The 16,432-nt window shown below is 30.5% G+C and overlaps 1 protein-coding gene across 11 annotated transcripts in view; it reads left to right on the top strand.

Moving 5' to 3' along the window:
• Nucleotides 1-16,432, top strand: part of LOC145322788 (protein abrupt-like) — a 123,438-nt gene that overhangs the window by 84,552 nt on the left and 22,454 nt on the right. For 6 of the 11 annotated variants that reach the window (XM_080165052.1, XM_080165047.1, XM_080165055.1 and 3 more), the window contains exons 1-3: nt 3,533-3,665; nt 11,362-11,532; nt 11,870-11,987. In XM_080165052.1, coding sequence (XP_080021178.1) covers nt 11,447-11,532; nt 11,870-11,987 — 204 coding nt within the window. In that variant the 5' untranslated portion in view covers nt 3,533-3,665; nt 11,362-11,446. Of the gene's footprint in view, nt 1-3,532; nt 3,666-11,361; nt 11,533-11,869; nt 11,988-16,432 lie in introns of those variants that run through there. The other 5 variants (XM_080165051.1, XM_080165049.1, XM_080165046.1 and 2 more) reach the window with 2 other exon arrangements.

The raw sequence follows: 16,432 nt of genomic DNA, 5'->3' as shown, positions 1-16,432 counted from the left end.
TGCGGGTTTAAAAAGCCCCCCACACGACCTCGGAAGATGTTCTTGGGATTTCTAGAGTTTGAGGCATATTGGCATCTATTCCGTGAAAATTTACCTTTTTCGGGCCCTTTCTCGAAATTGTCAGTGGTGTATATTACCCCCCCCCCCCCCACACACACACACACACGCACACCCCATGTGCACGCCTATGCCTGTTATTGAACACTATTGCTAAATATCAAGATGTAAGATTTTTGGTTTTCAGAATATTGTAAATTCTTATCTATACATTTACACTTTCAAATGTTAACATTTTAGCTTCCTTTTTTTGACTGTTTGAGGTCAAATACACAATAAAACCAGGGCTGAAAACGTTTATAAAAGCGAAGCATTGCAAATTATAAATTGAGACAAACGAACATTAAGACATATTGAGTAACAATGCATTTATTAGTAAGAAGTTTTAACAAATCTTCCGTATAAATAAATCCAAAAATTACTTGAAAACAGGATTCTTGGACATACCTACATTTTTGGATTTGAATATAGAGATGCATTTTTATAACAATATACCTAATGATAATAGCATAAATGATATTGTTTTTTAAATGGCAAAAATCATCTTGTTATAATAGATATACGGAATTTGTGGTATTTATTGTAGAGTTGCTATGTCTTCTAAATTGTACTTAAGTATTACAGTAATCTTCATACAAAATTTAAATCTATAGGACATTTCTAACTTGCTTAAATTAACGACACGAAGCTATAGTCAAAAAAAGCACAAATAAAAGATATCATTATTAAGAATAAATCGATTTTTTCATTTGATGGCAAAAAATTCTTTAATTTTAATTCTTTTTGTAACATTTTGAGGGGATTTTTGTAAATTTAAATAGGGAATACAAATAATTATGCAAAAGTCGCACGCTCTTCAGCAGGATATAGATTTTTTTTCTAACAATGTTTGTTTAAAATGTAAATGAATTTGCTACTGGCTGCCAGCAACAAAAAAGGCTGGAAGGGATATAACAAGGATGACAATATCCGTAGGTAGCAAAGAAAAGAAATAAACATAGATGGACAAACGGACAAAGCTAGGTATAGACTAGATGTCCAATGGTCATAAAAAAGAGTGAGAGGATAAAAAAAGGGTCTAGTAAAAAAATGACCAACAGACTGACGGACCATGTAAATTGTTCGTGTAAAGCAAGATGTCTTCCTCAAATTGAAGATGGAAAAACGAACATATTACATTATAGAGTAGCTTCGCTACTAAAAAAAATAGAAGGGGCTAAATATAAAATGCGCAAAAATACAAAGAGAAAATTAGAGTTGGTGGGAAATTTAATGTATTGGGGAAATGGGATTTAAAACGCGTAATGGATCATTTTGGGGGGACAGTGTACATTAAAATAATTTTCTCGTATTCATTCGAATCCGGTGGATAGGACCGGTTCTTATCCAAACGAAAAAACTATGTCTAGCATCGTATTATAAACCGCTTTCTACGAATATAAAAATGTACAATCATAAGATTAAAACAAGTTTTTTTAGCCCGTGCCTTCGGCACCTCGGGGCTAAAAAACTGGTTTTAATCTTATAATTGTACATTCTATATCCACGGAAAGCGGTTTATAATACGATGAAAGAAATAACTATTCTTTTTAAAAGTTTTATCTAAGGGTCTTCCATATTTGTTCCATTAAGATCTCTATATCCCCTGAATCAAATGAGTTCTCCGTTTTGAGAAAAGCTACACATGGGTTCCAGGGGGGTTTTAGACTATTTCTATCCCATCCCCTTAGAACACACTGCCCCTATTTCCTAGGGACAATGCCGTTAGTATTCTAAAAAGCACCATCTAAAAAGTAAAATAATTTGCTTTATTTACATATTATATATAATTTAGATAATTCAAGTAAATAAATGAATAAGCTTCATTTTTTTAACATAAAAAACACAATAATATAAAGAATTGTAAAATTGCTTATACAAACAGAATTTAATACTTTTCTTAATGTGCAAAATTTTCATTTAAAATCTTAAATCTGCTTACAATGAAAAATACTTTTTACTCATTTTTATTTTTACATCTGTTGTTGAAAATAAATAATTTGCTGATGATTTAATTTTAGCAAAACAAGAACAAAAATATTCAATAGAGTGTACTTTAAACATCTTATCAAATAAAGTGTAGTAAGTATTACCGAACTGAAAGAGTTCTTTATTCAAATAGAGCTTCACATAGGTCTCAGGATGGTTTTTAGCTTATTTAATTTATATTTATATTATGGGATTGTTTTAAGCTCTTTTTATACGTCTTCCCCCTTTTCAATTATGATTATTTTCTAATAAAGGAACAGTTTTTTTCGAGATGCAATATCCCTCCGTGATAACCAAAAAAAACTAAAACAAATACAGTAAACCCTAAATGTTTTTAAAAGTTATGACAGTTATTTTCTTTGCTCATAAATTATTATTTTGCATTACTCCCCAAAACAACCAACACATACACTTATTCTTCAAGTGCGAAAAAAAATGTTGTCAAGCTTTGATTGGCTGACTTAGTGTATGGGGCAGCGGACAATTATCCATCCTGGCGCAGGACAGATGGTCGCTGCCAGCCTGCGACAAGCCGTATGTCTGTCTGTCTGTCTGGCTGGCATACAGGACACCTGGATTCAATGAGTCCAAGAAGTGAATCTTCTCACATTTTTTGGCGGAGTAATGGCTGTTCAAGTACGGAGTACAAGTACTCTTATTTACAGAGAAATCATAGAGGTTTACTTTTGCCGCACTTGTCAAACACACATACACACACACACACACATGCACAAACACCCAGAGTAATTGGTAATTGTCCGGCACTTGTGGGGTACTTACACTTACACCTTTATTACTCTCTCTCTTTCTGTCTCCCTCTCTCTCTCTACCTCTCAACTCCGAGAGCATACAGAATAGAGAGAGATTATGAGAAGAGAAAAATTAATGGGGCTGGTTAACCTCACATTTTTCATGTTCTCTAGATAAAGGAGTAGATAGATATAGAGATAGAGAGAGAGAGAGGATTTGTGTCATACAAAAGAGAGTGTCATGCCAAAATAAAGATACACAAAACAAACGGGGGTAAGGGTTAAATTTTATTTTAAAAGGGGAGAGACTACTATACACTCATTTTAAAAATATATAAATGATGTATTTATATGAAGAGTGAGAGAGAGGCTGGAATAAAGGTGTATAACAACACAGAGATATGAATTACCCCGACCATAGTTGTTCTCCATAAAAACTCTTTTTCTCTAGTTACTCTGGATGCTGGATGGTCGCATAGCCTAGGTACACACACACACACACACACACGCACAATCTGTAAGTATCGGAGAAATTGTGATGCTCCGGACTTTTTACACTCATACACTGTCTCCTCTGAACAGAGAGAGAGAGAGAGTAAGACCGGAGTGTATGGTGTATGTATGTATGTGTGTATGTGTGTATGAACGTACATATATCTGTACTCATACAGATTCATCTAACAACCATGGTTTATCCCAGTTGTTCCGTACTCGAGCCCTAGAGAGATCAGACCAGGGGTTACTCCTACTCACTCTCATTACTTCAAAGGAAAAAAACAGCAGAGAAAAAAAACGCGCCAAAACGGACCATCAAAAAATCTGCCATATCATGTAATTTTTTTCTTTACACTTTTTAATAGAAAACATTACGAGCTGTGTAGTTTATATTAAGCTTAGGTAACTTGTTACGTATAATTTTTAATAAGATTTTTAGACAACGAATTGATGAAGTCTTGAAGTCTTGTTTAGATTTTACATGTTTTTTCATTTATGTATGTAGTTAAAAATTACATTAAAAGCATCAAATTAAAATGCTAAAAGGTAAATTTCAATTAATAATTCGATAAATTTGAGACAAGTGTTAAATGAAAATTTCAATTATTGACGATTTGATAATTGAATTGAAATGCCGTTATTGGCTGTCTTAATTTTTTTTCAAATCAATGTATTTCTAATAATCAATTAAAAATAAAAATTAAACAAGAATAAGTATAAACATAGTAGAATATCTAAGGTGGGTAATTTTTATTAATTCATTTTTATTACTATTTTTGTCTGGCGAAAAAAAAGGTTTTTTATTTCAGTATATTTGGTAATTTAGGACTGGAAAAAAATAATTTTGGAGCAGCTACAGTTTTGAAAAAAGTTCTTGCTTGTATGCTGTACATTGTATAGGCCTATATATTACCTACATCTTAAATTGTAAGATTTGTATGGGTGTCAGAAAAGTAGCACGAACTTTGAGATAGGTAAATAAGCAAAAAAAATAATATTTTTGAGTTGCCTTGTATAAAAGAAAAATATTGCTTTGTCTATAACAGTGAAAAAGGTCTATTGAAATGAAAATAATTATAACGGAATAATCCTTTATTTGTTGGTCCAGTCTCCGGCGGCCCTTCTATGTAATCCTGTACTTTTTAATATTCCTATTCGTGGACAGTTGTCATTATACTATACGTTCAAGATATAATATTTGATTTCTTGCTGACTATTATTACCTGCTACAATATAAAAAGACGCAGTCTTACAATTTTTGTCTTACATTAGGGCTAAAAGTAGTTTATAGAAATGCTGTAGAAAAAAATCAATTTTGTTATTACTTAATCCGTGTATAAAAAGCCTGGTTTGTGTGAAATAGTCTTGATTAAAGATACAAATCAAATTCAAAATTATTGACAGATCAATTAAAATAAGTGTATTCGGGCGGAGAACCTTTGGAATTGCTTTTAAAAACTAAATTTTTTGGTTGTTAAAAAAAATAACAAAAATTATGCAAAAAAAATAGTTTAAAAACTTCTTAAAATTTGAATATTACCTAGTACATTTTTTTCAAATTTTAGAAAAAAAATATAGCAGAATTATGTACAAATTTGATATTTCCAATAGCTTCTTTATTAAATAATCTTGTAGGCATTTTAAGGAGTTCTCTAAGCCGTTTGGTAGCTTAAATACGGCTGCTAAGAACACTAAAGTTGTAATAACCATGAATCCATTTTGTATTTCCAAATCATGATAATCAGAATTACATCAGTAGATATTTAAATTATTGGTTGAAAAAAATCTTGACATTGCTACTTTCAACCAACCAATCTAGATCTAATAATAGTTATTTCTCGCATCGTATTATAAACAGCTTTCCGCGGGTTTAAAATGTACAATTATTAGGCTAAAACCAGTTGTTATAAAAACTGGTTAAAGTAAGATGTTAGACGTAATTTTTTTTTATGGAAGAGAACCAGTTCTAATCCACCGGATATTAATCGGTTTCGAATGAATACGAGAATAGTTATTTCTCGTATCGTATTATAAACGGCTTTCCGCGGATATAGAATGTACAATTATAAGATTAAAACTAGTTTTTTTAGCCCCGTGGTGCCGAAGGCACCGGCTAAATAAACTAGTTTTAATCTTATGATTGTACATTTCTATATTCGTAGAAAACTGGATATAATACGATGCTAGATATAGTTTTTTCGTATTCATGAGAACCGGTTCCTATCCACCGGATTCGAATGAATACGAGAAAAGTATTTATACCAATTAATGAGAGAAGGTGATATTAAAACTTTGGGTACCAGTATAATTTACAGTCCAATATCCTCTCCCTCCCTGCTAATTAATATATTTTATACTAGCGGCTGCGTCCCTAGCTTTTAGGCGCTCTATATTCGAAGGAAGGGCACAAAACAGTCTAAAACCATACCCAGACTTTATATATAAAAAAAATTAATTACCTATAATCATCCTGGGACCTTACATAAGCTTACATATAAAGGAGGACCATATCGGTTTAGCGGTTAGCGAGATTCATAATTACAGACAAAGAAGCTTACAACTTTATATAATAGAATGTATAGTGGTAAAGATTGTGGAGGTAGAATATTGGATAATTACTTATTTAGATTAATCAGCCCCAACGCTAAAGTTAATTACAATAATAATTTATTTAGAGAGAAACAAAGAAAGGATTCAGAGATAATCAGGGATCTTAAGGGATAGGACAGTAGACTTTAAACTGATTTACATACCCAAACAAAATTAAAAACAAAATTACCCCTTCTGTAGATTAAATTATTTGTTGGAAAGTGTGTAACAAACCAATCAAAATACATAAGGTATTAAAAATTTTTAAGCCATATAATAAGATAACTTGGTTATTAAACTTTGGATACCAGTGTAATTTACAGTCCAATGTTCCCCTACTCCCTGAGAGATACTGAGAGAGATAGGTGCAACTATACAACTGCATTTTTATTTCTAATGATAAGGAAATTTTCCCAGCTAACCTATCATATAAAGTAGTAAAGTTTTTTGTCTGTCCTTTAAGATCTTGCCAATAATTAAACCAAGCAAGTTATCTTTTTAATGAAGTTTCACAAAGGTCTCGGAATGGTTTAAGACTAATTTTAATACATGTAAAGCTTTGGACTGATTTAGGCTAGATGCTAGGGGTAAAGCCTAGTTATTTTATATGCCTCAAAAGAAGCCTTATTTAATTTAAATCTTATTCTTTAAATAACTTTTGAAACATATTCTTTTTAAATCTGTGTCTTACCCCTGCGGGGACCGTAATTTATCTAACCTAAAAGAACTATTACCTAGTACTTTTTAAGATAAAATAAGTTTAAAATAAGTTTAAGAGAGTTTTGGATGCTTTTTTTTCTTTTTTGTTTATAATCATTGCATTCTATGGAAAAAATTTTGTAAAAAGCAGAATAGTTAAAAGAGAAACAAACATATTTATCTTTGCTAAAGAAATTGCATTGCTTTGATTGGTTCATTACAATAAATAATTCTTTCTCATTGGTCCATTACAGTAAATAATTCTAAATAATTGGTCCATTTACATTTTCATTTAGTTACATTGCTGCTTTTATTTTTACATTAAACAAGAAAAATTTTCTGTAATTTGTGCATTCTTAAACAGTTCATAAATTCATAGGAAGCTATGATTTAACTTAATTATCCCTTCTGCAGATATAAATTATTGGTTGAAAAATTTAGACACTGATAGTCTGAATACAAGGAATCAAAATTTCATAAAAGTGCCCAGAGTTATTTAGCCAATATTGAAGATAATTTGGATATAAAACTTTAATTGCAAAAGTGATTCACATTCCAAAATCCCCTCCCTCTCTTAGCTGAAGTACTAAACAAAAATTTAGCATGTATTAAAATAAATAAAAACTTTTAAAATAATAGATTTTGATTAAAAATTAGCATATGTCAATGTATTAAAAATTCATACGCGATTGTGTTAGACATCATTATAAATTCACAAATTATGTAAAATCTAAATGTTCTTGTTGATTTTTTAAACATGAAAATGTCAATTTTTTTTATTTAATAACATTTGAATATTATTTGTTAAAGTTAAAACGGGGGAAATAATTTCGTGATGAGAAAAAAAGAAATATTAAAAATCAGCATATTTAATTGAAATTTATTGGTTTTATTCATGTTTATCAGAAATAGTCATAATTTTGCCATCATTACACCAACTCAAAACAAGGATGACAACATTCATAAAAGCGAAGCACTGAAACGGTAGGACAAACGGACATTAACACTTGTATAGTGTCAGAACTGAATAATCAGAATATAAATGTATAAAAGTCGAATGAAACAAAATTGTAAGTAAATCTGATGAAAAACTGCCTAAATACAGGATATTGTTTAAGGACATACTTACATTTTAGGACTTGATTATAGAGATGATTCGCTTATAACAATGTCCTAGGAATCATTATTTCAAAAATCAGACCCATCGGATAATTTTATCACATAAAAATTTGATGTTTAAAAAGTAAAAAGTCAACATGATTAAAATGGACGCACGGACATTCTTGTAATTAATTAACGACCCTAATTATAGAAAAGCTTCAATCAATATACTTTGTCTTCGTAATGAACATGTATTTGTTAGAGAATAGAATTAAAAGCTCCTGAAGTAAAGTTTAATAATTTGATTAAATAAAGTAGATTAAAGTACTTGCAAACTTTAACCAAACTATGTTCACAAAAATCTACCAAAAAATTACCTTTGAACAGATACCTAGCAGACTTATTTTTCAGACTAGGAAGTAGTTTTTTAATGATTAAAGACTTTAAACCTTTCCCCATTAAATTGAAAGTTCCTAGGTTGAAAAAAATGACATACATTTATTGGGTTCCAGGAGTCCCAAACTTCGGAGTGAACAAACGCATGAGTGTTGAAATATTAATTTTATTAAGTATTTCCAGATTAGGTATGAATATACAAATTAGCCCCCCGCAGAGGTTAGGCATTTAAAAAACCTATAAGATAGTTTAAAATAGGTTATGTTAGGTTAAGTGTCCACTCCAACGTTTGTCCACTCCGACGTTTGGGACTCCTGCGTTTGTCCTAGGACCATTTATTGTACATTAAGATGAACTAAAACAATATATTTTGTACCAATTATAGCTTACAGAAACAACCTTGTAGGTCATAACTTCGTCATTAAATTAGCACAATCTGAATTTGATTTTGGAAGAAAACAAGCTTTCAAAAGTAAATCTGGCTGGTTTTTCTTAATTTTTTTTCTGCAAAAATATGAAGGAATGTTTTATGTTATTCCCCCTTCTTCTGAGATATATCTGTATATAACTTCACTTATTTCCCCTTGTTCACCAATTGTCTTAATCATTATTTAGTTGGATATTAGATTTTTATCTATTTTTCTACAATATATGAAATAGTTGTGGCTGCTCTCCAAGCATCTAAAGGCTCTGTATTCTATGAATAGGAAACCGAAATAGCATTAAACCATCACTAGACTTTGATAAAGAAGTAAATAGCCTAAAAACATCTTAAATAGAGAACGACCCTACATAGAATTTTAAGCCCTGCGGGACTCTTCTAATATATAGTGAACCTAAACTGTAAAATCTCTGTTAAGGTAAAATTGCCACCTATTTCATAATATTTTTAAATATTATGGTAGAGAAATTCAAATAACACCACATAGCACAAATGATTTGAATAAATATTATTTTACCATTCAAGTTCAATTTGGAACAATACACCGCGGTATGGCTGAGTTGAAAGGATGAGACAATCAAACTAATTTTTTTTAGATATGTAAAAAGGGAAAAAATACATATTTTTATTGTTTTTTCTCTACAAATTAGCTATATAATAATGCATTTTTTGTAGCTTTCAATTTATATAAATAAAATAATAAACGATTTTGTAAGCAAAAAAACCTGACTTATTTCCATATCACCCCAAAGAAATGATAAGACTTTCTATAGGAATATCTATTAATGCCCAACTTTTTAATATATATATATATCCTATTATATAAAGTAGTAAGCGTTTTTTGTCTGTCCCGAAGGATCTCGCTAACCACTGAACCGATATTGTTCTCCTTTACAGAGAAGCTTCTTGTAGGACCTGGGAAGGTTTTAAACTATTTTTGGAGAGGGTGTCTTCACCCCCCCCCCTCAAAAAAAAAATATATTTTTAACTTTTTTGAAACTCAAATTTAAAATGGGATAAGGTCGACTTTTCCCCTTCTTACCAGTGCCCCTAGAGGCTTCTAGGGGCGTAGCCGCTAGAAACAAAGTAGAACGATGTCTGTCCGTCTGTCTGTCCGTCTGAAGCTTAAGATCTCAGTAACCGCTGAACCGATTGGGCTCTACTTTTCAGGGATTATACCTACTGGTCCTGTGATGGTTTTAAGCTATTTTCTTGAGGGGTGGGACACCACCAACCCCCCCAAAAAATGAAAAATCCCCCCCTCCCCAAATTTTTTTTTTCTTTTTAAAACTAAAATTAAAATAGTGGGGTCGACTACCCCCCCCCCCTCAAAAAAAAAATCCCCCCCCCAAATTTTTTTTAAAATTTTTCTTTTAAATCTAAAATACGAAAAATTGGTTTGATTAAACCTCTTGGGTCAAAGCCCCTAGAGGCTAGGAGCGAAGCCGCTAGTATATTATATATAGCATAATATTTACAGAAAAAAATAACCGTCTCCGACTAATAATTGAGGTCCCGCATCTCTGACATTACCCTATATGCCAGGGCAAATTCAATTAAAACTGAAAATACAGAAAATATAATTTAAATTTGTGGACTTGACACCTTGTGTTTGCACCAATTTATACCAACAAGCTTATTATTTCATTGTTTTTTTAAAAGCGAAGCTTTTCTATAATTAGGGTCGGTCCGTCCGTACGTCCGTCCGTACGTCCGTCCGTCCGTCCGTACGTCCGTAACGGATAGCTTTTTTCGTTATTTTAGGCATGTTAGAATTGTCCTATCGATTTTAAATTTTGTATGGTGATTCCTTTAATAGTTAGGTACGATTTAGAAAGCGTAGCAACTCTATAATCATCACCAAAATGTCCGTACGTCCATTTTAAACATGTTGATTTTTTTACTTTTTTAACAACAAATTTTTATGTGATCTAATCATCCGATTGATCTGATTTTTGGTATATTGATTCCTGGGACAACAAAGTATAATGTAATAAGCGAAGCAACTCTATAATCAAGTCCAAAAATGTAAGTATGTCCATAAACATTATCCTAAATCAAGCAGTTTTTCAACAAATTTACTTACAATTTTACTTTGACTCTTATACAATTATATATGATTATTCAGTTCTGACATTATACAATTGTTAATGTCCGTTTGTCCTACCGTTTCAGTGCTTCGCTTTTATGGATGTTGTCATCCTTGTTTTTATGTGTTCACTTCTAAATTTAAGTAGAACAATAGTATTTTAAATGAATAATCTTTAAATAATACAAATCTTCTTCGAAGGATAGCTTTCTGTATTTCAGAAGTTTTTTTTATGTAAAGATAATGTATAATTAACTACTTGTCCTTTTATCAAAAGTTACTTGCAGTATATCGCTTATTTCATTGTTTTTTTTTGTGAAATAGTGTGTTTAATTCTTGCCTCGTTTTTAAATTTCAATAGGACAGTAGTAGGCTCCCCTGCGTTAGAGTATTTGAAATAAATAATTATCTTAAAACAATTTTAGTGTTAAAAATCTTGATATTTGATATTTATAGTTTAAAACCATCTAAAATGACTTACATTTTAAAAAGAAAATAGCCAAAATCAATCCTGAAATCTATATAAAGCCTGCCAAGAATTACCTAAACTTAATTAGATGATAAAAAAATATCATAAGAAGAATAAAATAAAAATATGAAAGTTATTTAAGAATTTTTTACATTACAAAATATACGTGGCATACTTTAGGTTAAAAAACTCTTTTAATATCTATTCTACAAACCACAGAAATGTTTCAAAAATTCTTTATTTTTAGGTAAGACAATGAGTGAATGAGAAACAGACCCTACCACAAGACAAGGATATCCATATTGCAGAGTAGCTGAGCTGACAGCGCAACCATGGTCATGGAGACTATAGCTATCTCTGATTCCAAGTATAATCTGCGCTGGCCAGATTATTATGATAATGTTTTATCGTCGTTTAGGTATTTTTTTTATATTTGATTTATTTTATCGTGGAATGGTATTTAAGTAGTAATACTATTTATAAACCTTACTTGTTAATTAGAAATTTTGGGGAAGGGTGCGAAAAAAGATTATTTTCAAACATATTATAAGAGCTTCATTATTTTATAAAGCAAAAGTATTCCTTTAAAACCAAAGCATACTTTTATCTTTTGCGTTAGTTGAAATAACAATATGATTTATTATTCTCAATTACCGATGATTTGAATTAGTGTTTTTTTTCAGGCTTACGGAAAAAAACTGCAAACTTTTAATGATGCAACAAGCTTCGTCTTAATAATGATAATTATATCCCAGGAGTTTGAAAGCAGATGAAGATTTTGTGGACGTGACCCTGTCCTGTGAGGAGGAGCAGTACTCCGCCCACAAGGTCGTACTCTCAGCATGCAGCCCATACTTCAGAAAATTATTAAAGGTAAGCTTCAGTTTTAATGATTTTGTGATTGGACGAGAATTGGTGGGCTGCCATTTAGAGGAAATTTAATTAAAACTATATAAATGTTTAGCTTTAAATAGAAATCTGTCAATAGAAATAATTCATACTTGCAGTTATACCCCAAGAGGCCTTTACTACTTAAGGGAAGGGGAGGTCGACCCTTCACTTTCAATTTTATTTTTATGTAAACGAAAAAGTGATTTTTCTTTGTAGGGTGGTGGTACACTCCTACAAAATATTAATACATCCTCCAAGGACACATAGAAAGCTTCACTGTAAAGGAGAACCAAAACCTTTTTCTTTGATATGTAAGATTCTGTGCTAAATATACACGGATATACAGACTGACGTCTTGTTACTCTTTTATTATCAATTTTTGTACCACAAAAAAAACTTGTTAAAACCACGTCAAACCCGAATTTTGTAAATACATTTTTATATCCGTTTTTTTCTCAACCATACCCGTTTTTAAATTTTCTATTCAAATGTCTTCTTGTTTGATTAGAATCAAGATTCAAATCATATTCATGGATTCAATACAATTATTTGGACATTTTTTTTGGATTGGAGATGCTCCTTAACTATAGACTGGTCATAGTACGTCGTCCTTTTCCATAGATTTAATAATACAGAATTCTATAAATTTATAGTCCAATCACTGTACTTTTAACTATAAATTATATTATTTTTTAAGTAAGTTATTTAGCCTTCAGGAATAGATTATCTAAAATTTAGTGTAATTGTTGAAGGATTTTGAAAAATTTTAATACTAAAACTGCTTAACTTTTCCATTCGAGGTTTCTTTATAAAAGAAAAAAAATGTTTATTAGACTTATAAGAAGACTTTCTGTTAAAAATAACCATTAATGATAATTAACGAGATATTTACAAACAGACAGACAAACAACCGTTTTGTCTCTCATATATAAGAAAATTAAATATAAAGAAGTTGTATCAACTTTTTTTTATATAGCTAGCCGGTTCTTTTAGTAAGTAGTAGATGTAAAATTTTTCATAGAATTCAAATATGCAATCGGTTTTTTTGTAGACCTCTTATTTTTTAAGTAATTTAAGTTTTAAAAAAAAATAATTAAGTCGGTTTTAAGGTACTAAAACGCAACAAAATAAAAGAAGAAAATGGTCAGTAAGAACAAAAATAGTAAGATCTTTAATTTGACACCTTACTTTTAAAATTCTGTTGAGTAATTATTGAAAAAATCTATTTTTTTAACCTCGGTATAATAAAAACTTTAGACCTAAATATTTTCTCAAACAGACATAAAAAACATGGGTTCATATATACCATTAGAATCAGAAAAATATTACGAATCCATTGTAAGCAAAATTGAAAAAAATTAAAAAATTTAAAAATTACAGAAATGGCCAATTATTTTTTTTGTTCAGACAACACTATTGTCTTCCCTTTTTTACCCCCTCTTTACCCCCTCTTTACCCCCTTCCCATTTTTATACTCAATTGAAGAATTAAGACGTTGCCTGTACAACATAATATGATATTTTCATATAATTCCTTTTATTGTAGTTTATATACTATATTGTAAACTTTTTTTTTCAATTTTGCTTACAATGGATTCGTAATATTTTTCTGATTCTAATGGTATATATGAACCCATATTTTTTTATTTGAGAAATAATAAAATTAAGTTCAAAGTTTTTATTCTCGTGGGTTTAAAAAAATCGATTTTTTCAATAATTACCTGACAGAATTGAAAAAGTAAGGTGTCAAATTAAAGATCTTACTATTTTTGTTCATAATGACCATTTTCTTTCTTTTTTTTGTTGCATTTTAGTACCTTAAAATCGACTTAATTTTTTTTTTTTTAAACTTAAATTACTTAAAAAATAAGAGGTCTACAAAAAAACCGATTGCATATCTGAATTCTATGAAAAATTTTACATCTACTACTTACTAAAAGAACCGGCTAGCTATAAAAAAAAATAGTTGATACACCTTCTTTGTATCATAAATTGCTCTGCACTCAAATATTAAATTGGGAAGCAAGAATAATTTTAATGGCTTTGGTAAAAGTTTTGGCTTAGAACAAATATAATATTCCAGCCAGTGCCAAATTTATCACATTTCATCCACAAATTTTATTCAAATAGAATAAATAATAGGATAAATAGAAGTCAAGTAAATTCTATTATTAGAAAATTGGGGTATAGTCCTTTCCACGACATCCCTCCATAAGGGGAGATTAGTCGTATTTTTAAAATGGCTTTTTATAGGTTATTTTAGGTTAGGTTAGGTTATATTGTGTTAGGTGATTGCCCCCACAGGGTTAGGTAATTGGCCCCGCAGGGTTAGAGCCCCCCGCAGGGGCTAGAAATAGGAGAAAAGCTACTGTGAAAAATACGAAGAATCGCCCCTTATGGAGGGATGTCGTGGAAAGGACTATACCCGAATTTTCAAAAAAAAACTTGCTCAAAAAAGGCCCAAAACTTAAATGCATTGTTTTAAATGTCCAAACGTTAAAATTTGAAGCAAGACAGTTGAGAAATAAAAAATTTGATAGTCGTAGCTGAATATCCAAAGTCACTTAAAAACTGTGTATAAATTGACATGCTCATAATTTAAGCCCAAACTTGGATGGAGTATGGACTAGGTCACTGGACAGACATCCCCTTTTTCCTTCAGATTTCAACCTTTTCCCTTTATTTTAAGTTTAATTTTCCAAATACTGGAAAAGACACTTTACCCGAAAGCTGTAAACATTAATTTTATATTCCAATTAAAGCGATTTTACTTCTTGAAATGAAGTAAATTTGACGGCAGTTTTATGTTGTGTCATTAGCTTTGTCAGGGAGGAAGGGAACATTGGACTTAATATTATACTGGTACCCAAACATCCTCTTATTTATAGGCATAAAAACTTTGGAATCTCTAAACAAAACTTGATTTGTTGGTTAAAATTATCATTGTCAAAACTTTTAAAATAATAAGTTAAATCTACAGAAGGGGACATAACTTAATCGTCCATTGTTTTATCCCTTTATATCCCTGAGTTTTGTTGAATATCTCTAATGGACAGAACTTTCTGACCTTTATACTTCAGTTTCCATTTAGAACATATTAGATTCTTATTCATGATTTCTAATAGCGCAGCTACTCAATACTCAATGGCATGCCTGTCCGTTTGTCAGTCACTGTCAATTGCATAATTATATTGCATTCTTTACTGTATAACATTACAATGTTTTTTGACAAATGTTGAAAAGATTGTTAAAGCTGCGATTCCTATGAAAATTATTGCTCTGTTTTTTTTCTAAATGGTTTAATATATTGTGCAGTTTACTAAATATTTATGATGTATATTAAAACATGTATATAAAAGTTCTTTTAACAGCAATAAAAAAATTTTCTTTGAAAATTAGGGTAAGTAGTGAGAAAAAAAGCCTTTAACTTGGTAAAAGTTAAATCAGTAGAGGGCAGGGAAAGGGGGGGGGGGAGAAAAAATTTGGTGTTTGATGCTGGCTCCAAACAACTCAAGTTTAAACAAGAAAAAAATTGTTTCAACATAAACTTATTAATCAGCTTTAAATTTTGTATGTGTGCTATATGTCAGGGAGAAAGGGAACATTGAGCTGTTTATTACACTAGTCCCCAAAGTCTTATGTTAAAGTTTCCTTACTCGTTGACTCAACAACCTATGGTGTTTAATTTTGATTGGTTGGTTCATTTAATTGGTTGTCCAAACGTTTTAACAAATAATTGTAATCTACAGAAGGGATAATCTTGTGTATCATCATTGGGGATGTACACTAATTTCTCGTTAATTGTCTTAACCCTTTAGATCCCTGGCTGTGTGTGCTAGTTTGCCAAATAAATACAATTTTACCAAGTTTTGCCAAGCACAAACTAAATAGAATTTCAACTTTTTTTGCATAACTCATAATTTTTCTCTTTTATAGTTATTCAAAAGCTTGTTTTTCTTACTTTTAAAAGCGAAGCTACTTTAAAAGAAAGCATAAAAATAAAAAAAAATCTCTAATGAAAGTTAGATTGGGTTGTACATACAAGCACTTTCCAAACTTTTCTTCCAATAATTACATTCGAAATGTTGATTTTGTTTATCATGATGGGGGGTTACCATAATTTGTCGCCCATTGTCTTATACCTCAAGAATCCTGCATCTATTGACCATTTCGTATAATAAACTTTATTAAAAATAATTCTTTTCTATTAAATTAATACAATTAATAAAGATCTAATTGACCCTTAGTTGTGTGTGAGTGTATGTACGGAAACAAAGAATTATAAGAAAAGTAATTACAAGGTTTTATCCTAAATCTTCCCTCAGACGAGAATATATGTAGAGAGGGCGGATTCATTAGGTTTTAAGATATATTCTATTAAACAATTTTTAAAGCTGTTTTAAATCATCAAATAAAATCATAAAAATT

Source organism: Acartia tonsa, chromosome 6 (genome assembly GCF_053477335.1).
Source record: "Acartia tonsa isolate MP-2025a chromosome 6, ASM5347733v1, whole genome shotgun sequence".
Lineage (NCBI taxonomy): Eukaryota > Metazoa > Arthropoda > Copepoda > Calanoida > Acartiidae > Acartia > Acartia tonsa.
Note: the sequence above shows the minus strand (reverse complement) of the source record. Positions and strands in the feature narration are given on the sequence as shown.